Source organism: Chiloscyllium punctatum, chromosome 22, assembly GCF_047496795.1.
Source record: "Chiloscyllium punctatum isolate Juve2018m chromosome 22, sChiPun1.3, whole genome shotgun sequence".
Classification (NCBI taxonomy): Eukaryota; Metazoa; Chordata; class Chondrichthyes; order Orectolobiformes; family Hemiscylliidae; genus Chiloscyllium; species Chiloscyllium punctatum.
In genome coordinates, this window is record NC_092760.1 from 52,711,400 (window position 1) to 52,734,569 (window position 23,170).

The window sequence follows — 23,170 nt, forward strand, 5'->3', positions numbered from 1 at the left end:
TGTTACAGGCTGACATGCTGGGGTAATGGTTGATAATGGCAATTAGCAGTGCGAGCTGGTACATTCCCACATTTTCTTTGATTTCAATTTCATTTTGGAAAGGAACCAAGTGGGGAAATGGTTAAAAAAAAACAAAGCAGGGACCATTGCCATTCAATGTAGACCTAAGTGTGGGCAAGGACACAAGCTGCAACATTCTTGCTGATGCAGCTTACAGGTGAAGGAAGAACATAAGAAATAAAAGTGAGAGTAAACTGTTTATCCCATTAAATCTGACCCCACAATCAGACTGGCTTATGGAAGTGAAAGCCCCGCATTCAGTTAGTTTTGAATTTTTACTTCAACAATGTTTTCCTGTGCGTCTCCATATCTCTTCCTGATTTTGCTATCTAGAAATCTATCAATTTCTGACATCAACGTGCTCAGTGACTACGCACCCATAGCTCACTGGGACAGCATTAAAAGGTTAGCTATCATCCCAAGGACGAAGCTGTCAGACAAATGCTTTTAGTTGGGGCATGGATTTCCAGGGTTGGCAGAGAGGAGTGTGAAGGTACAAAAGCAAGAGCAAGTGGGTTCTTTTACTTGCCCTATGTCCAGTTCCTCCAGCCTATGCACAAGATAATGTAGATCGAGGAATCCCATCACCCTTTGCACCAAACTGACAGTATACCTGCACTGGTTTACCAGGTAAGGTGGTTGACATGTTTGTGTCCCTGAGTCGAGATAATGGTAACCCGAGTGGGAAAAGGCTTTTTGTAGATCCTTACACCTTCAATAATTGAATATGTAATGGCTTGAATCAATAGAGGAGTGGATAGGTCGAGCTGGACCTTCCGAGTCAGAACAAATCTGGTGGAGGCAGGAAAGTGGCCAGTACTAGGACACCACTATGAGGTCTAATTAGATTGCCTTCCTGCTGCCTTTGAGACTCAAAGATACCACCATTCCACATGATCACCAATACATCCACTACCTCTATAACCATCACTTTCAACTCTGTCATTTTGATCATCAGGAGCAAGACATTTGTTAAATTGTAGCCCCATTCATTCGAGTCATAGAGATGTACAGCATGGAAACAGACTCTTCGGTCCAACCCGTCCATGCCGACCAGATATCCCAACCCAATCTAGTCCCACCTGCCAGCACCCAACCCATATCCCTCCAAACCCTTCCTATTCATATACCCATCCAGATGCCTTTTAAATGTTGCAATTGTACCAGCCTCCTCCACTTCCTCTGGCAGCTCATTCCATACACATACCACCCTCTGTGTAAAAAAGTTGCCCCTTAGGTCTCTTTTATAAAATCTTTCTCATCTCACCCCAACCCTAATTCTTGACTCCCCCGCCCCAGGGAAAAGACTTTGTCTATTTATCCTATCCATGCCCCTCATAATTTTGTAAACCTCTATAAGTGCCTCCGACGCTCCAGGGAAAACAGCCCCAGCCTGCTCAGCCTCTCCCTATAGCTCAAATTCTCCAACCCTGGCAACATCCTTGTAAATCTTTTCTGAACCCTTTAAAGTTTCACAACATCTTTCCTATAAGGAGGAGACCAGAATTGCACACAGTATTCCAACAGTGTCCTAACCAATATCTTGTACAGCTGCAACATGACCTCCCAACTCCTGTACTGAATACTCTGGCCAATAAAGGAAAGAATACCAAACGCCTTCTTCACTATCCTATCTACCTGCGACTCCACTTTCAAGGAGCTATGAACCTGCACTCCAAGGTCTCTTTGTTCAGTAACACTCCCTAGGACCTTACCATTAAGTGTATGAATCCTGCTAAGATTTGCTTTCCCAAAATGCAGCACCTCGCATTTATCTGAATTAAACTCCATCTGCCACTTCTCATCCCATTGGCCCATCTGATCAAGATCCTGTTGTAATCTGAGGTAACCTTCTTTGCTGTCCACTACACCTCTAATTTTGGTGACATCTGCAAACTTACTAACTATACCTCTTATGCTCGCATCTAAATTGTTTATGTAAATGACAAAAACTAGAGGATCCAGCACCAGTCCTTGTGGCACTCCACTGGTCACAGGCCTCCAGTCTAAAAAACAACCCTCCACCACCACCTTCTGTCTTCTACCTCACTTCCCCTCGCGCTGCTCAGGGACTTGCATCCCCTCACTGTGCTCAGGGACTCACTTTCCCTTGTGCTGCTCCAGGACTCACTCACCCTTGCGCTGCTCAGAGTCTCACTTTCCCTCTCACTGCTCAGGAACTTGCTTTCCCTCGTGTTGCTCAGGAATTCACGTTTCCCCCCCGTGCTGTTCTGGGACTCACCTTGCCTCACTCTACTCAGGGACTCACTTCTCATCACTTTGCTCCAGGACACACTTTCCCTCAATTTGCTCAAGGACTTGATTCCCCTCATTAGATTAGATTAGATTACTTACAGTGTGGAAACAGGCCCTTCGGTCAACAAGTCCAAACCGCCCCGCCAAAGCGCAACCCACCCATACCCATACATTTACCCCTTACCTAACACTACGGGCAATTTAGCATGGCCAATTCACCTGACCTGCACGTCTTTGGACTGTGGGAGGAAACCGGAGCACCCGGAGGAAACCCATGCAGACACTGGGAGAATGTGCAAACTCCACACAGTCAGTCGCCTGAGGCGGGAATTGAACCCGGGTCTCTGGCGCTGTGAGGCAGCAGTGCTAACTACTGTGCCACCGTGCCACCCAAACTCATGTTGCTCAGGGACTCGCTTCCCCTCACTCTGCTCTGGGTCTCGCTTCCTCTCGCACTGCTCAGGGACTCCATTCCCCTCACCCTATGCAGGGACTCACTTCCCCTCGTGCTGCTCCAGGACTGCTAAAAAGAGCAAAGAAAAAGAACAGGTGGAGCAGGGGAGCTGAAGGGGAAGCCTCCTACTCTGCTGCTATCTTGCAAGGATCCTCCATTTATTTTATCAGTATTAATTTCTGTCAGTTCCAAATTCCCACTAATTCCTTTGCTCCTTATTATTTTTGGGAGATTCCTTGTAACTTCCTCCCTGAAGTTAGACACAAAGCGTTTGTTCGGTTAACCTAACATCTTAGCATTCCCTGTAATTAATTGAAGAAGGCAGTAGTTGAGGGAAGTTCAGCTGTAAGGTGTCAAAAATATAGATTGGGGTTTGAACGGGAGAAGGTGGGGAGAATGGAGATTGGTAGGGTGGCAGCAGGAAGGAGGATGAAGTCCAGGCCTGAGATATGCAGCTTTTTGTGGGAGCCAAAGAGAATGCCTATAAAATTTACCCGTACCAAGGTGAAGAAGCTTTTAGCTTATCGAGACCAGAAAGATACAGGGACCTGGTAGTGAAAGCAGCTGAGATTTATAGACTAAGTGATGATATACAATAGACTGTCAGCAGCCCACATTTCAAAGCTTACCCCATTCTTCTGGTTAGATTTATCAAGAGTGCCATCTAACATTGAAGGTGAATTTCACAGACAGAAATCTCAAGTACACTCAGGTAGCTATGTGGACATGGCAGAAGATACCGTTGAAGTATTTCAAAGCCAAGTGATAGATTTGAATAAAAACAGTGGATGACTTGGGATAGGATATAGGAAAATGTTTTTGAGGGAAATGCTGTATTTAGCATCAAGGAATGAGGACAATCAGTAACTTGGTTGTGGTCACTTGTTGATTTTGATTACAGGCACCTTATATTCCCATCCAGCACTCATAATGACCCTTAATCTATTGCCCTCTTGCATCCATGCCTTGCCTTTATATGCAAATGTTATCCTTAATTATTCTAAAAATTAGTAATTCTAATAATCCCACCTGTCTGCTTTCTCTCCTTGCAAAAAACACCATGCAACTCTGCAAGGGTCAGAGGTAGGGTATTATGAGAGGATTGTGGCATTTCATGTCTGTACAAGTGAGAGTCAGTACAGTCTCCTAGAGTGTTTGAATTACCTAGGAGCAATTAGAGGACTTTACCAGATCTTTCGTATTTATTTTGGGGTTTTAATCTGATTTTTCACCACTTCATGTGCTCTATGGTCTGTTTCCTGAAACGCACACGAATACAAACATCAACTACATCTGGAGGACCATCGACTTGGTGAAAGATGTTCTTTGGTCTGCCGGAAACTTGCTGGTCTTCCAGAACAAGAAGACCAATTATTGCATGCTGGCACACTCCAAGGTCCAGGGATATGTGCTCAGGGATGTACTAAAGCTTGGGTCAGCTGCCGCCTCACTGCAGTGGAGCAAGACCACCGTCTTTCTGTCAAAGTTAAATGGGTGTCTGTTCAGTTATTAGACCTTCCTGATGCCTCAAATGTATATAAACATAGTCTTGTAAAGTAACAAACGCCTTGGGTTTGTTTGCTGGATAGAGTCCAACTCCAGTGTTTGTTTCTTTTTTCTATGGTACTGTACAGGACAGAATTGCATTAGTGACTGCACATGTATATAAAGTTTTTTTTTAGTAAAGTATTTTTGAAATGAGAAAAGCTTCTCCGAGGATGGTACATGGCGACTGGAGGTTAAGAAGTGTCAGAATCATAATGCATAAAATAATACAATTGTATGGAAACAGTAGATGGAACTCCTGAAATAAATGCAATTTATTGTGGATGCTGGATAGCTGAAATGAAAAAGTGCTGGAGGAACTCAACAAGTCTGGCAGGATCTATGGGGAGAAAAACAGAATTAACGTAAGTCCAATGTGACTCCTTTTATTCAGAACAATTGGACTCAAATATGAACTCTGTTTCCTTCTCTACAGATGTTGCCAGGCTTGCTGAGGTACTGCACTTTCTGTTTTTATTTTAGATGGAACTATTGACCTTTTCCACGCAAACATTTTTTAATGCTCCTTTCCTGGTAGAATTCAAGAAGTATTGTTTAAAAATGAATAAAATTCAGTTTTTTAAATGGCAAACAACAACATTTTGTCCTCTTGTGTTAAAAGTTTAATTTATTAATTAGAGTCATGGGGTCATATAGCATAGAAACAGGCCCTTCAATTTCACCCACTGAAACTTCAACTTCACCCACTGAAACTTCAACCACTTCACCAGCTTAATTCCCTAGGATTAGATCTAGCACTGGCTTATCTCTAGAAGGACTATCTACGTACTGACATAAAAGCCTCTCCTGGATGCAATTTAAAAATTCCACCCTGTCCAATCCTTCACACTAAGGTGATCCCAGTGGATGTTAACAGAGTTGAAGACCCCACAAGCGTGAACAAGCGTTCCAGCAAGGATGGTGGACCCATTCTGGTTTAGGTGCAAACCATCAAACTTGTACAGATCCCAACTAACCCAGAAGCTCTCCCAATGAGCCAGAATCTAAAGCCTTCCCTCCTACACCATTCTTTCAGCCATGCATTCATCTGACTTTATCTTCCTATTACTGCGCTCAACAGCGCATGACACTGGAGGTAATCCTGAGATTATAAACTTCACAGTCTTCCTCTTTAATCTACTGCCTCTCTCAATTCTTGTTACAGGACAGCAATTTGTTTTTTAACCCATGCCTACAGATGTGTTCACTCTCCCCCTTCAGAATGCTCCGCAGTCTCTCTCAGCCATCCCCGACCTTGCCAGCAGGGAAGTAACATACCATTCAAGAGCCTCATTTGCTGCCACAGAAGTGCTTAGCAGTTTCCCTTACAGTAGAGTCTCCTGTCATTAAAGCTGTCCCAGCCTTTTCCCTGCCCCTGCTGTGCAGCAGAGTTAACCATGGTGCCACAAACCTGGCTGTTGCTGTTTTTTGCCGAGAGACCGCCCTCCAATGGCACCCCTCCTCCCAAAACAGTATCCAAATGGTATTTCTGTGTGACAGGGGAATGGCCGCAAAGTCTCCTGCACTTCCCATCCAATTTGTAGCTGTTCATATCATGACCTTCCAAAGCACCCATTTTTGGAAAGGTTCATCTGTAATTCCCTGCTGCTGCCTATTAGCTGTCTAAATAAACATCTGCTCAATCTTTCATGCAGATGCTTCCTCCAGAATGCTCAATAATGCTGCATATGTAAGTTACAGACCAGATGTTAGAAATCTAGTGTTAGTTCTTTGAGTTGTCTTGTGAGAGATGGAAAATATTTTGCAGACCTGCACCAAACTTACAACTGTCCATAATGAAACAATCCAATTCTTTCAAATCAAAAGGAATAGTCTAGAAATCACACTAAATATATCACTCATTAAGGTCTTCTAATTAAAAAGCTAAATTAAACTCTGAAGTAAATTTAATTAACAATCAAAATTGTGCCACAATTCCCTTCTCAGGTACTGGTTGCTTGGCACCCATGTCATGGATGTAGTGGATGGGTGGGGGCATGCAATTTTAAAAAATTTAATGCACTGATGTTTAAGGCCAAATTTAACTGTAGAAATTGAGAACATTAATGTCGGAGAATCATATCTGTCATGATAACAAAGAGCATTTTTAGTAGCAAAATACTTTATTAATTTCAACAAACACAAGCTTTAAAAGGTGTCTGTTATCTCCTACTGAAGGAATAGACTTCTAGACACGTGTTTAATAAGCCTTTTGTACTTGAAGAATGGTGCTACTTATTTTTTTGCCATAACCTACCGTCGAATTGTATTAGTACAGTATCTGCAAAAGAAACAAGTAGTTTTTGGGATACATTACATGAAGAAAACTCAAAACAGAATTTAAAAGACAAGTTTTATTTGGTATTCAGGAAGGAAACAATAGAGTGGACAAAATATGTTTTCTTTTAATTTTGTAATTTACGTAGATGGATGATGAGGACTCGCTGATACCACGGAAACTACAAGCTGCGCTAGAGCAGGCTCTAGAGCAAAAGAATGAACTAGTTACTCCAGATTCAGACAGCGAATCAGACGATGGTGAGGAATTTGTCATTTTTTTTGAGTAATTCATTAAAAATTAATTCTCTTCCGTGCTTATTTAATTTTGGAAGTGTTTTTGATTAAATATGGATAATTTTCTGTGTAAAGTCATGTTCAAGTAAAATTCAAATGTCCAGAAGGGGGCAAGCAAAACACTGGCCTAAAGTGTATATTACTGAAGGTTTAGTATAGTTAATGTTTTTTCTGTTATCAGCAATGAGGCTAATTTATTTCTATATTCTGACAGCATTTACAACATAGTAGTGCTATTGCTGATGCCCCTGACTGTGTGACAGTACAATAACATAAAAAACATAACACTCAGTCTGGCTGTCATTGCTAGAAATGCTCAACAGATCTAGCAGCATAAGTAGAGAACTGCTTTTCCATGAAGCAGTGTCTGAGTTATCATGCCAGCAATTGTCTCCGGTACAATTGGCTGTAGTTGCCCACCAATGTGCTGGAATAGTTTCATAAAAATCTAGCAGCTTATATAAGGTTACAGACCTAATAGCAGCATTTAGACATGAAGACATTTTTAAAAGATATTAGTTAATTAAAGCAGTACGTTCACACAATTGGAATTCAACTAGAATTCCACTGAAAGAATTCTCCCCATAAAGTACCCTTCCAAACATTAGCCAGGAAATTGAGTCTCCATGTAATTTAAGACCACCAGTTGTACTGGAGGACAGGTGACATGGTGTGGGAAAACCAATTGTGGAAGTACAATATTGATTATATATTCTGACTTAACATTAATGTATTGATTGACAATGAATTGTTGTTTAATCAGAATAGGTTTTTCAGCATAACAACCAGACCATCATTTACTGAAAAGCTACTTCAGCAGTCACTCTGACACATCAGGTCTTTTTCCGCCCCACACCCCCCTTGACATTAGTTAATGGAGGCACTGTACGCAGTCAACTCTCTACCCTATCATACACACAAATCTCTCTCTTCCAATAGCTGCAGTTCATTCTGACTCTCTCATATTTCCCATCATATTCACCTCGTCACACTTGTAACCCTACTTGTCACCCTAGTTAAGTTGGTACATTCTCTTTCATTTCCTCAGTTCAATTTTGGATTGTTTCCTATACATGGAGAGGTACACATGGTGGAGAGGTGCTTGATACTTTTCTGCATCCCTATTTAGGAATGTATTCTCCCTCTATTCCTTCTTTGCAAAAGCTACACATTCCAAAGTAAGACTTAAAACTTCTCTTCTATCTCAAAAGCATTGGTCTGAAGTGGAGATACTTGTCGCTGACTGCATGAAGTATTATGACCTATCTTGATCATAAGCTGCAGCATGGATCCAAAAGCAAAGATGTCAGAGAATCATATATTGGTGTGACACATTGCTAGCTCAGCAGTGTTCCGTTTTGAATTATCAGCTTTGCATACACTCTTTGAGGTCTCTGTACAGTTCACTGACATGCAAGTGTTCATTGAATCTTTGAAATTTCCTATTTGATGGTGGCAAATTAGCTGTAGCTAAGTATTGATTATAGCTCCCTGGTTTTTCTCCTCTACTGCACTAATTCCAAAATAACCAGAAGTGAGGAGCCTGGTAGAGAAGTGCTGGCGGTGCAGGGAGGTTGGAAAACATGGAGCCAGAGATTCAAGGAGTGGAAGAGAACTGTGGTTGATGGAGGGGTACAGACATTGGAGTAAAAATGTGGAGAGGAGCCAGGATGGGGAAGTGTTGGAGTGCAGGGTTGCTGAAGTTGCAGGGGTGAAGAGGTGCAGCAGATGTGGGTAAAGGGCCAGTGGGATGCTGAAGGTATGGGAGTGGGGAGAGGAGCCAGGGAGTTGGAACATTGGTGGGGAATGCAGGAAAGAGCCAATGATTGTGAGGAGAGGAGCTAGGGGAACAGGATTGGCTGGAATACTTTTGTTGGTTTAAAGGCAAGAGGGCAGGAGTGATGGTGGTTTAGTGGGAATGTCACTGGGCTAGTAATGCAGAGACTCAGCAAATACTCTCTGGGTATTGTTTCAAATCCTATCACAGCATCTGGTTGAACTTAAATTCAATGAATAAAATCTGGAATTGAGCACTAATTTCAGCATGGCCATGAAAGCTATTATTAGTTGTCATTTTTAAAAAATCTAATACAATAAGATACTTTAGCAAATGAAATCTGCCATCCTTATCCTGTCTGGCCTATTGAGACTCCTGATCCAGAGTGATTGAGTGTAAACTGCCCTCTGAAATGGCTTTGTTTAGTTTGAGGTACTCAAAACTGGACAAAAAATATTGGCCTTGCCAGTTATTTCCATATCCCATCAAAGAACATTAAAAAAAATGTGCTTCTGAGCCGACTCTGCACTTGCTAGGGGCAGCCCTAAAAAAAAACCACAAAGCATATGAATTAAGAGCGGGAGTATGCTACTGATCATCTTGAAGGTAAAAACAATGACTGCAGATGCTGAAAATCAAATACTGGATTAGTGGTGCTGGAAGAGCACAGCAGTTCAGGCAGCATCCAACGAGCAGCGAAATCAACGTTTCGGGCAAAAGCCCTTCATCAGGAATAAAGGCAGTTAGCCTGAAGCATGGAGAGATAAACTAGAGGAGGGTGGGGGTGGGGAGAGAGTAGCATAGAATACAATGGGTGAGTGGGGGAGGAGATGAAGGTGATAGGTCAAGGAGAAGAGGGTGGAGTGGATAGGTGGAAAAGAAGATAGGCAGGTCGGACAAGTCAAGGAGACAGTGCTGAGCTGGAAGCTTGAAACTAGGATGAGGTGGGGGAAGGGGAGATGAGGAAGCTGTTGAAGTCCACATTGATGCCCTGGGGTTGAAGTGTTCCGAGGCGGAAGATGAGGCGTTCTTCCTCCAGGCGTCTGGTGGTGAGGGAGCGGCGGTGAAGGAGGCTCTACATTGGGGAGACTGGGCGCCTCCTAGCAGAGCGCTTTAGGGAACATCTCCGAGACACCCGCACCAATCAACCAAACCGCCCCGTGGCCCAACATTTCAACTCCCCCACCCACTCTGCCGAGGACATGGAGGTCCTGGTACTGATCATCTTGAGCCTGTTCCACCATTCAGTAAGGTATGGTTACTCCACATTTCTGCTTACTTCTACCAACCCTTCAGCCCTTGCTTATCATGAATCTATCTACCTCTGCCCTAAACATGTTCAAAGACACTGTTTACACCAAGTTTTGAGAAAAGGCATTTCAAAGACTCAGGACACTCTGTGAGAAAACATTTCTCCTTACCTCTGTGCTAATGGACAACACATTAATCTTTAAAAGTGACCTCTCGTTCTTGATTCTACCACAAGAGTGAATGCCCTTTCCATGTTCACCCTGTCAAGAATAGAATTACTGAAAAAGGCTGAGCTAAGCTGAAAAGATATCTTGATGTCAAAGTCTATAAGTTTTTAAAATTTTTCTTTATCTCTTCTCTCACACAGAGTGTAACACACTGAACAACCTGGTCTCAGAAGCCTTCATTCGCTTCTTTGTGGAAACTGTTGGCCATTATTCTTTATTTCTGACCCAAAATGAGAGGAATGAACGAATATTCCAAAGAGAAGCTTTTCGCAAGTCAGTGGCTTCCAAGAGTATCCGAAGGTTTCTGGAAGTCTTCATGGAGTCGCAGATGTTTGCTGGATTCATACAGGACAGGGAACTGCGAAAGTGCAGGGCAAAGGGTAAAGTTGAAGTTTCTAAGGCCCTCCACTATTACCATCACAGTGCATTTCATAACGTAACATTTCATACCTGCCTACTTATTTTAATTTAGCCTTGCCGAGACATTAAGTACCGAACATGGCCGTATTTTTGAAACATCAGTCAAATTTCTCTAACCGTTCATGAGAGATGCATAGCCACTTCATTCCATCATTTAGAGTTCAAAATACTTTTACTGGACCAAACCCAAGTTAGAAAGCTAAAATCTATCACATTGACAGCTGATTTTCACAGTTGAAATATTGCAACATTTCTATCATTTATTGTTACAGATTCTTGCATTGTTGCACTATCACTGGGGTGATAGTAGTTTAGTAATGTCACTAGACTAGTAATGTAGAGGTCCAGGCTAACACACTGGATACAAAGGTTCACATTCCACCACAGCAGCTGGTGAGGTTTAAATTCACTTAGGGGCTTAAAGCTATCTCAGACACAGTGACCATGCCAACTATCATCAACTGAATCAGTAATGTACTTTAGGGAAAGAAATATGCCATCCTTACGCAAGCAAGATCTACATGTGACTCCAGATTCACAGCAACGTGGTTGACTCTGAAGTGGCCTTGCAAGCCATGAGGACAGTTATGAATGGGCAACAAAATGGTCACATTCCAAGAAAGAATATTCAAATACACAAAAAAAGTAACTTATACTGATTTTGCTTTCAAAGAATGATTTTCTGAGAATGGTTCAAAGAATGACAAAGAATGGTCTTGTCATTCCAAATACAGTAAAATTTGCATTATTTTACAAAGAACATAGACAATATAATGAAGCCCATATCCTGTTCTTATGTGGGTATCCTTCAGCACCTTCAGGTGTCTGTCACATTCTTCCTCATCTGAACAGATATAAATCTGTGTCCTATGATCCTGCTCCACTAGCTACCTGACAAAGGAGCAGCGTTCTGAAAGATTGTACTTCCAAATAAACCTGTTGGACTACAACCTGATGTTGTGATTTTTAACTGAATATAATGAACAATACAGTAATATAAACCTGATAATAGACCCAACGAATAATGCTGAATTCACCCAGGTCAGTTAAAAGTACAATTCAGTAACATATTATTCTGTAGTGCATCCAACTGATGTTAACTGTTGGCACAAAAAAAAATGTTAGAATGGATAAATCCTCTGTTAAGAGAAGCAAATAGTTTCAGTGCCATAGTGATACTTTAAAGGTATTACGTGGATAGGTCATTCATCATTCATGTTGTGGAAGATTGGACAATACTGAAAGTGTTCAAAATGAAACTAGCAGGACATTGGCCTCACCTTGTTTTTGGCAGTAATTTCAAGACTACAGTGTAGGGGAATGTTACAGTTTGTTGTGCCAGCTCATTTACAGATCTGATTTCTCTCCACAGATGCTGCCAGACCTGCTGAACTTTTCCAGCAATTTCTGTTTTTGTTTCTGATTTCCAGCATCTTCAGTGTTTTAATCCAGAAATATTGGCCTTGGTTCAGGTCCTAGTTTTCACTTGTGCCAATAAATTCACATTGGAATGGCTATGGACTTGAAATAGTTCAGGAACTGGGTTCTGAGGAAGGGTCATTGAACCGAAAACATTTTCTGTCCACATGCTGTTAGACCTGCTGAGCTTTTCCAACAATTTCTGTTTTTATTGCCAATATTTCTGGGTTGGCAGTTATTGGCTTGTTGGAATGGTGAGGGAAAAGAGGCTGGTATTGGGGCAGTTGGATGCCTTTGGCTGTAAGGGAAATTGTCAATTTAGTGACAGCTGATGTGGTCAGTTAAATGCTGTGAACTGGGTTAAGATTGCAAATTCACTACAGACAGACAGACAAAACCAAAATGCTCACACCACATCAGAGACTAGAACAACTGTAGCAAAGGAAGTTGTTAATAATTCCAATATGTTACAACTCAGCCGAGTGTGCAGCAATTTCAAGTAATCATGCAGTTACGTTGGAACATAATTAATAATCAAGTATTAAATAAATCAGAATATGCAAAGACTGTATAAAATTATACTCCTTTCTATGTTTAGCCTTGAACATTTATTAAATTGAGTTTCAAATTAATATGTTAATTGGTAAGGATCAGATAGCATTTTTGAAATGATCATTTTCCTTCTGATTGACTTGAACACTGATTTAATGATTTTGTAAAGGGTGATTTGATTGGACTTGATGCATTGTAAGCACCAATTGGATCTCAGACATCTGACTTTTAAACATCTGAGCCATGTAGACAATATGCTACTGGGGGACTGAATCTTACATTTTGTTGTAGATAGAGCCGTTCTTTGTTCCCTGAATACAGAAAACTCCCCAGTTTTATGGAAGTGCCAGTCTTTAATGTATCTGAATTTGCCCTAGCCAGGTTTCAGTATTCTAACCAAGTAACAAGCTGGCTATGGCATACATAGGCTTGGCTTCACTGTTGGTAATGTTGAGCAGACCTCACCCTCGGGCATATCTTGTTTGGCTGGAAATATTTAAAATCTGGTTACTGCATTTTCTGTTGAAATGCTTGTAAAACAAAACCTTGTCATTTGCAGCTGTTGGCTGCTCAGTGAGGCCACCCAGTTTGCATCAACCACATTAGGATGGACATTCTCTGCAACTAAAGGCTCATAATTATTGCAACCTCTGCCATTTCAGTTCTTAGGCATCTCCAATATTTCCTCCAGCAAACAAAAAGCAAATACAAGGAGAAGTACTCCTCTGCATAATTTGTAACACAATCTTAAATGTCTTTTTAAAAAGTTTACAGAGGAAATCTGGGCCACTTAATTAGTGACAGGAATACACCCAAAAGAAGTGGTTAAAACAGCTTTTGGCAATGTGCAATTATTCAGTCAGACTTCTAGCACAGGGTTTTTTCTGCAGTTCTCAGGCAATAAACCACAGGTTTTTGCTGTCAGTGAATTTAATATCACTAGAAGAGCTTGTTACAGTTCACCACTTGATCTAAACAATTCTTCTGACTTGAAAATATGAGGAACATATAGATCTGTGACATTAAATGTTGATTTTGAAGATCATCAGTTCTCCAAATCTCGTGAGAATAACTACATCTTTCAATAAATATAGTTACTCGGGTCGCAGATTAAAATACAGCAAACGTCATGCCACATGTAGGTAATTTACTTCAATGAATTTCTCAGTATAAACCATGCTAAATGTTACCTCTAACTCCTTTTCTAATTACTGTACTCTATTTTAGCTTTGGATAGAAAACATGCATTTGAATTGAAGTTGCTGTTGAGGCCGCATTTACTGGATCTTATTTTATCCCCCTTAGGTTTGTTTGAACAGAGAGTTGAACAATATTTGGAGGAGTTGCCTGATACAGAACAGAGTGGAGTGAACAAATTTCTAAAAGGTCTTGGTAAGTGTACTTTTAAAAAGATTATAGAATGTTGAGAGAATAAGTTAAATTGGAGAAGGGTATCACAAGTATTATTCTGGTGTAAAATTAGTGTTAAATCTCCTTATTTTGAACTGCTGTGCACAAGTTATGTTTGCAACTGAACTGAATGCTCTGTTGCCTTCGATAACTTTTAGTTATCTGAAGTAGCCATAGGAAGGATAGAAAGCAGGGGTGGGGGGTTGAATGGGCAAGAGAGGAAGGGGAAGGTTTCTGGTTAGGAATAATATTACCATGGTATTTAAGGAGGATATTCCAGGGATTATGTCCAGTGAAGTTATTTTGGTGGAATTTAAAAATAAGAAAGGCATGATCACCTTACTGGGATTGTGCTAATTAGCCCCTAATAATCAGTGGGAAATTAAGAAGCAAACCTTTAAGGAGATGTCTTATCTGTAAGACTAAGAGGATGGTTATGGTAGGGTATTTTAATTTTCCAAACATAGACTGGGACAGCCATAGTTTAAGGGCTGGGACAGAGTAGAATTTAAGTGCGTACAAGAAAATGTTCTTACTTAATATGTGGATGTACCTACTAAAGAAGGAGCAAAACCTGACCTTGCTTGGGAAATAAGGCAGGGGAAGTGACTGAGGTGTCTGTGGGGGAGCACTTTGGGGGTAGTGATTATGATTCTATTAGTTTTTAAATAATGATGGAAAAGGATAGACCTGATCTAAAAGTTAAAAGTTCTAAATTGGAGGAAGGCCAATTTTGACTATTTTAGACAAGACCTTTCAAAAGTTGATTGGGGGTGGATATTTGCAGGTATAGATATGGCTGGGAAGAGGGGAGCCTTCAAGTATGAGATTTTGCAAGTGCAGAAACAGTATATTCCTATTAGTGTGAAAAGCAAGGCTGGTAGGTGTAGGGAATGCTAGATGACAAGTGAAAGTGAGGCTCTGGTCAAGAAAAAGAAGGAAGTATCAGGTATAGACAGCAAGGATCAAGTGAATCCCAAGAAGAGTGTAAGGGCATTAGGAGTATACACCAGAGGGAAATCAGGAGGGCAAATGGGGAACATGAGATAGCTTTGGCAGATAGGGTTAACGAAAACCCAAATGGATTCTACAAATACATGAGGGGCAAAGAGTAGGGAGAAAATAGGGCACCTTAAAGATTAGCAAAGTCACCTTTGTGTGGAACTGCAAGAGATGGATGAGGTACTAAACAAGTGTTTTGCATCAGTGTTTATGGATACCTTCAGGATATGGAAGCGAGAGAACTTGGAGAAATCACTGGCGATATCTTGAAATGTGTCCAATTTACAAAGGAGGAGATGCTGACTGTCTTAAAACACATAACGGTGGATAAATCCCTGAGATCTGATCAGGTGTACCATAGAACTTTGTGGGAAGCTAGGACATGATTGCTGGGCCCCTTGCTGAGATATTTGTATCATCGATAGTCACGGGTGAGGAGCGGAAGACTTGAAGGCGCAGAAGGTTGGCTAATGTGGTGCCATTATTTAAGTAAGGTGACAAGGAAAAGCAATGGGACTATACACCGGTGAGCCTGACCCCAGTGGTGGGCAAGCTGTTGGAAGGAATCCTGCGGAACAGGATTTACATGTATTTGGAAAGGGAAGGACTGATTAGGGATAGTCAACATGGCTTTGTGTGTGGGAAATAATGTGTCACCAACTTGATTGAGTTTTTTGAAGAAGTGACAAAGAAGATTGATAAAGGCAGAGCGGTGGACATTGTCGAATACCGCACTTTAGACCATATAGACAAAGTTCCGCATGGTAGCAAGGTGAGATCACATGGAATACAGGGAGAGCTAGCCATTTGGATACAGAACTGACTCGAAGATAGGATGGTGGTGAAGGGTTTCTTTTTGGATTGGAGGGCTGTGACCAGCGGTGTACCACAGGAATCGGTGCTGGATCCACTGCTTTTTGTCATTTATATAAATGATTTGGATTTGAATACAGGAGGTATAGTTAGTAAGTTTGCGGATGACATCAAAATTGGTGGTATTGTGAACAGTGAGGAAGCTTATCTCAGAGTACAATGGGATCTTGATCAGATGGGCAAATGGACCAAGGAGTGGCAGTTAGTGTTTGATTTAGATAAATGTGTAGTGCTGTATTTTGGTAAGGCAAATCAGGGTAGATCTTATACACTTCAAGGTAGAGCCCTGGAGCATGTTGCCAAATGAAAAGACGTTGGGTGCAGATTCATAGTTCCTTGAAAGTGAGTCAAGGTAGACGGGCAGTGTAGAAGGCATTTGGTACGCTTGTATTTATTGGTCAATATATTGACTGTAGGCGTAAGGGAGGTCATGTTGTGGCTGTACAGGATATTAGTTTGGCCACTTTGGAATACTGCATTCAATTCTGGTCTCCCTGCCATAGGAAAGATGTGGTGACATTTTTAACGTGTTCAGAAAAGATTTACAAGGAAATTGCCAGGGTTGGAGGGTTTGAGCTATAGAGTGAGGCTGAAAAGGCTGAGGGGTGACCTTATAGAGACTCATAAAATCATGAGGAGCATAGGTGAATAGTCACGATCTTTTCCCCAGGGTAGGGAAGTCCAAAACAAGAGGGCATAGGTTTAAGTTGAGAGGGGAAAGATTTAAAAGGGACCGAAGGAAAACTCTTTCTTGCAGAGGATGGTGCATATATGGAATGAGCTGCCAAAGGAGGTGATGGAGGCTGGTACAATTATAGCATTTAGAAGCATCTGGATGGGTATATGAACAGGAAGCATTTAGTGGGATATGAGCCAAATGCTGGCAGTTGGGACTAGATTGTACTTAGAATATTCGGTTGGCATGGACAAGGTGGACCGAAGAGTCTGTTTCTGTGCTGTACATCTCTATGGCTCTGAATTCTTACCTTAAATGAGTAATCTGTTTCTTGTATTTTCAAATCAAGATTGAATGCTGATAGTAGAGCCAAACATGTGATGTTTTAAGTAATGGTTAGGTAGGCATTCAATTCATTTCTTATTTTATTCCATGATTTAAAGCTTATCATACAAGAAAGTTAGCATAAACATCAAATTATCACTTGGAAAAATATAGGTTAAAAGTCTTATTGGAGGTTTGTTAAAGGCAAATTTTGTTGACTAATTTGATTGTTCTTTGAAAGAACATAACCTAAGAAATAGGAGCAGGAGAAAGCTATTTGACCCTTTGAACCTTCTCCACCATCAAAAGGTCACTGCTTATCTGATCATGGCCTTAACTCCACTCTTCTGTTTCCATGAGCCTTAACTTCTTTACAGGTTGAAAACATGTCTCACTCAGCCTTCACTGTATTCAATAATCCAGTCTGAATGCTTGCTGGGGTAGGAATTTTTCAACGTTTAATGACCCTCTGAGAAAATAAATCCCTCCTCATCACTGTTCTAAATCAGAGACTTCTTATTTTGAAACTGTGACCCCTTTGTTCCAGATCTATTGATAAGTGGTAACAACCTTTCAGCACCTGCCCTGTCAGACACCCTCAGAATTTTTCAAGTTTCTGTAAGATCACCTCTCATTTTTAAAAACACCAATGAGTGAAGGCCCAACATAGTTCAGCCTTCATCTGAATACATCCTACATCTTTAGAATCAACTTAGTGAAACTGCTCTGAATTGCCTCTGATGCAGTAATTTTTGCGACTCACTAATGAAGTAACCGATGAAGTGGATGGGCATAGTGCATATGTATTGTGTATATGTATTTTGAAAAGACACTTATAAAGTACTACATAATAGACTTGTCAGCAAAAATAAAGCCAAATTACTGCATGGATGTAAAATTAGTATGAAAGAAATTAGAGTAATCATGAACAGTTGATCTTTTTCAGACTGAAGAGATGTATAAAAGGTTATCTTTTATTTCCATTTTGTATCTTGTGTCTTCCACAATAACGTATCTTGTTTATCTATCCTATTGCAAATGCTCCCTATATTCAGGTAAAGTGACTTCAAGTTTACATTTTACTTGTGGACGGCACGGTGGCACAGTGGATAGCACTGCTGCCTCACAGCGCTAGAGACCTGTGTTCAATTCCCGCCTAGGCGACTGACTGTGTGGAGTTTGCACATTCTCCTCCAGGTGCTCCAGTTTCCTCCCACAGTCCAAAAAAAGTGCAGGTTCGGTGAATTGGCCATGCTAAATTGCCCGTGGTGTTAGTTGCAAGGGTAAATGTTGGGGAATGGGTCTGGGTGGGTGTGCTTCGGCGGGTCGGTGTGGACTTGTTGGGCCGAAGGGCCTGTTTCCACACTAAGTAATCTAATCTAATCCTATTCTGAGCATAGTCATAGAGATCTACACCTTAGAAAAAGGCCCATCAGTCAATCAAATCTGCATCAATCAAAAAATAAGCACCTAACTATTCTAAGGCCATTTTCTAGCACTTGGGCCATAGCCTTGTATTCTTGGCAGCACAAGTACATATATAAATACTTAAATGTTATGAGAGTTTCTGGGTGAAGACCCAACATAGCTCATTCCTTCACCTTTGCCGAGAAGCATGGGAGAATTGATTCCAATGAGTTTCAGACTCCCACCACCCTCAAAACCTCCTGCCCCTTAACTTGAATCTATGCCTCCAGTCATTCATCCCTCCATCAAAGGGAAAAGTCTCTTCCTATGTAGCCTGTCCCCCCTGTAATTTTATATGTCTTGAGCATTGATCTTACTCTTTATGCCATATAACTTTAATCTCTTTATCCCCTTCAGCTTCTCATTGTCCACATTGATGAACTTACCGATTGCTTTAATTTTTATCTTTAGATTTCTAAATCTCCATTTGGTACAACCCTCCTTCTGAAAGTTACTTTGAAGCCATTTTCTTTACTCTGACTTCTTTGCTGTTGCAATTCTTATGCTTGGAATGCTGTCCTTTCCTGGCACTCTGTGGTTTCTATTACATGTGTCCTTATTTTGCACTATTACACTATCCTTTCTAGAGTATATGGAGCATAACTTTTGAGTATGTTGATGACACCAGGGTCAGAAATGTAATGAACTGTAAGGAGAACACTTCAGAAATGGGCAGAGACATGGCAGATGCACTTTATTACAGAAAAGTAAGTGTGAAGTGATACATTCTGTTCTCAACACTGAGGAAGTATAAACTAAATGGTAAACCTTAGAGGGGTGTACAAGAACAAAGTGACCTGAAACACGGGAAACACTGTTTAGAAATGATGTCAAAAAAGCATGTAGTTATTTTGGACAACTTTCCTAAAGCTTGGTGCAAAGGCTGTGTATAGAACGTATGGGAATTTCACAAGAATGGCACCAGGGATGAGGGCCTTTTGTTACATGGAGAAACTGGGATTGTTCTCCCTGGAACAGAGACAGTTCAGTGAGGTTTTGATATTGTTCAAAATCCTAAATTTGATCATGTAATTGAGGAAAAACAGTGCCAAAAGAGTTGATAATGAGAGGACACAGATATAAGTAAATGGCAAAATGGTTCAAGTCAAGATGAGGATTTTAAAAATAAGTTTAGTGAGTTGTTATGGTCTAATAATAACTTTTAAAAGGGGTTTGAGTAAACATCTATATTTTCAGAATGTTTAGGGCAATGGAGGACTAGAAACAATCAGTGCCTTTGAGAGATCCAGCAGTCACATAGTAGGACAAATAGCATCATTCTGTGCTGTGCAGGTATCTAGAAATAGGTGGCAGATGGGGACCAGTTTGAAATTAAAAATAAGGTATATCAGAAAATAATGGGAATTACAATCCCAATGACTGGATTTAAAGAGGATTACAGATGAGGGTTTGGTTAAGAAAAAGAAGGAAGCATAGACAGGATAGATCGAGTGAATCCTTAGAAGAGTATAAAGAAAGTAGGAGTATTCTTAAGAGGGAAATCAGGAGGGCATAATGGGGACATGAGATAGCTTTGGTGAATAGAATTAAGGAGAATCCAAAGGGTTTTTACAAATATATTAAGGACAAAAGGGTAACTAGGGAGAGAATAAGGCCCCTCAAAGATCAGCAAGGCGGCCTTTGTGTGGAGCCACAGAAAATGGGGGAGATACTAAATGAATATTTTGCCTCAGTATTTACTGTGGAAAACGATATGGAAGATATAGACTGTAGGGAAATAGATGGTGACATCTTGCAAAATGTCCAGATTACAGAGGAGGAAGTGCTGGATGTCTTGAAACGGTTAAAAGTGGATAAATCCCCAGGACCTGATCAGGTGTACTCTGTGGGAAGCTAAAGAAGTGATTGCTGGGTCTCCTGAGATATTTGTGTCATCGATAGGCGCAGGTGAGGTGCCGGAAGACTGGAGATTGGCAAACATGGTGCCACTGTTTAAGGACGGTAAAGACAAGCCAGGGAACTATAGACCAGTGAGCCTGACCTCGATGGTAGGCAAATTGTTGGAGGGAATCCTGAGGGACAGGATGTACATGTATTTGGAAAGGCAAGGACTGATTCGGGATAGCCAACATGGCTTTGTGCGTGGGAAATCATGTCTCACAAACTTGATTGAGTTTTTTGAAGAAGTAACAAAGCAGATTGATGAGGGCAGAGCAGTAGATGTGATCTATATGGACTTCAGTAAGGCGTTCAACAAGGTTCCCCGTGGGACACTGATTAGCAAGGTTAGATCTCATGGAATGCAGGGAGAACTAGCCATTTGGATTCAGAACTGGCTCAAAGGTAGAAGATGGAGGGTTGTTTTTCAGACTGGAGGCCTGTAACCAGAGGAGTGCCACAAGGATTGGTACTGGGCCCTCTACTTTTTGTCATTTACATAAATGATTTGGATGCGAGCATAAGAGGTACAGTTAGTAAGTTTGCAGATGACACCAAAATTGGAGGTGTAGTGGACAGCGAAGAGGGTTACTTCAGATTACAACAGGATCTGGACCAGATGGGCCAATGGGCTGAGAAGTGGCAGATGGAGTTTAATTCAGATAAATGCGAGGTGCTGCATTTTGGGAAAGCAAATCTTAGCAGGATTTATACACTTAATGGTAAGCTCCTAGGGAGTGTTGCTGAACAAAGAGACCTTGGAGTGCAGGTTCGTAGCTCCTTGAAAGTGGAGTCGCAGGTAGATAGGATAGTGAAGAAGGCGTTTGGTATGCTTTCCTTTATTGGTCAGAGTATTGAGTACAGGAGTTAGGAGGTCATGTTGCAGCTGTACAGGACATTGGTTAGGCCACTGTTCGAATATTGCGTGCAATTCTGGTCCCCTTCCTATCGGAAAGATGTTGTGAAACTTGAAAGGGTTCAGAAAAGATTTACAAGGATGTTGCCAGGGTTGGAGGATTTGAGCTATAGGGAGAGGCTGAACAGGCTGGGGCTGTTTTCCCTGGAGCGTCGGAGGCACTTATAGAGGTTTACAAAATTATGAGGGGCATGGATAAGATAAATAGACAATCTTTTCCCTGGGGTCGGGGGAACTAGAAGGCATAAGTTTAGGGTGAGAGGGGAAAGATATAAAAGAGACCTAAGGGGCAAACTTTTCACGGAGAGGGTGGTATGTGTATGGAATGAGCTGCCAGAGGCTGTGGTGGAGGCTGGTACAATTGCAGCATTTAAGAGGCATTTGGATGGGTATATGAAAGGAAGGGTTTAGAGGGATATGGCAGAGTGCTGTCAGGTGGGACTAGATTGGGTTGGGATATCTGGTCGACATGGACGGGTTGGACCGAAGGGTCTGTTTCCATGCTGTACATCTCTATGACTATAAGCCATCGGTTTACCTTTATGGGTCCCCTTACTTCATTTCAAAGACTTTGGAAATTAAATACATTAATCTGAATAAGTTTTCTGAATAAAATCTAAATCTGAATAAAATGCCAACATGATCCCATATATGAAAACTTTGTTTCAGGAATTTCTGGACTTACTTTTTCTTCTGCATAACTAATGAAATTGAATATCTCTTGCAGGAAATAAAATGAAATTCCTCCACAAGAAGAGTTAGTTGTATTGTACTGTATCTGTTCTCACAAGGACCACTGGACCTTGCACAAGTACCTTCTCAAACTCATATATATTTTGAAAAAAATGGATTATTCATTTTTCATGTTCACAAATCCTTCATCTTTATTCAAAGACTGAATTATAATAGTATTGGAGAGGAATCTGAAGCTGCAACAAGTACACTTAACTATATTCATCTTTGCAGATTGGATTGTATATTGTAAATATATTACTGTTTTTATTGGTATTTTATTGTCTGGATTTAGCAGTCATTGTACTGAATATCTGTAAAGAGTTGACTTTTTAACAAGTTTTTGTGATGCCAGAGTGACTTATGACTTGGAGCATGAATGGTCCAACTGAGCATATGCAGACGATTATTGTTTGTTATGAGGCTTGGGGGAAGCACAGATTTTCTCATTTACTAACAATTTCATTACTTTGCTGGTATGATTATGGAGAATGTGTGTGATCCTATCAACTGGGAATTACCTGAACTATATGAAAAAATGAAGTTCCAATTTTTCTTGTGTTATAGCTGTAGAATTCTGATTGTATCTTTTTTGTTCTTTCTGCATTTTGCCAACAAAATGTGATCGATCAAGTTACACTGAAAATATTTGGTACTTCTTTTGATGTTGCTTGAAAATGCATAAGCTGCCATAGAAAAGGGTGATGAATGAATCACTGAAACCTTTCTGTATGTAATGCACTGCTGTAGCTGAGTGTAATGGGAACTGAGCAGAAGCCTTTACAACTCTGCCATTCTCAAACAGCATGACTGGGTAAGCCTTGCCACATTTCTATGTACTGCTTTTTTAAAAAAAATAAACACATTTGGCAGAGGTTTTTAATCTGATGGGATTCTGTTTGGAAAATAGAGTAAATGTTATGTTAAATTCAAGACTTACCTAGCACCTTATCTCACCCAGCACTTCAAAGGTGTGAAACTCTTTTTGTTTCATAATTTAGAGGCTTTCACCAACCTATACAAAGGGCAAAATCATAATTTTTTAAGTTATCTATTCTCCACTACCCTTTATTCATGCTTGGTGAAGTTTATGATGAGTTTGGTGCTTAACAGATGCATAAAAATATATATTTTTAAAATTCCATAAGATAAACTAAAACCACACAAGATAAACTAAAACCACACAAGAATTAGTTATTCGAGTATATTGCGAGACATGTTAAAAATGATGCCAGTAATCTCTGCATCTTCAATATTTCCAGATTTCATTTCAGATTTCTAACCATATTTAAAAGGAGCTTCTCTGTGGTGGATTGCCCCATGTAGAAGCCAGGAG

The 23,170-nt window shown here is 40.7% G+C and overlaps 1 protein-coding gene across 12 annotated transcripts in view; it reads left to right on the top strand.

Annotated features, from left to right (window-relative positions):
- The window catches only part of dennd2b (DENN domain containing 2B), a 462,540-nt gene extending 439,831 nt beyond the window's left edge, over nt 1–22,709 (top strand). For 11 of the 12 annotated variants that reach the window (XM_072592318.1, XM_072592325.1, XM_072592315.1 and 8 more), the window contains 4 exons: nt 6,742–6,853; nt 10,285–10,524; nt 13,841–13,927; nt 21,830–22,709. In XM_072592318.1, the coding sequence (XP_072448419.1) occupies nt 6,742–6,853; nt 10,285–10,524; nt 13,841–13,927; nt 21,830–21,864 (474 nt within the window). In that variant the 3' untranslated portion in view covers nt 21,865–22,709. Of the gene's footprint in view, nt 1–6,741; nt 6,854–10,284; nt 10,525–13,840; nt 13,928–18,874; nt 21,079–21,829 lie in introns of those variants that run through there. The other variant, XM_072592320.1, reaches the window with a different exon arrangement.
- The last annotated feature ends 461 nt before the right edge of the window (nt 22,710–23,170 follow it).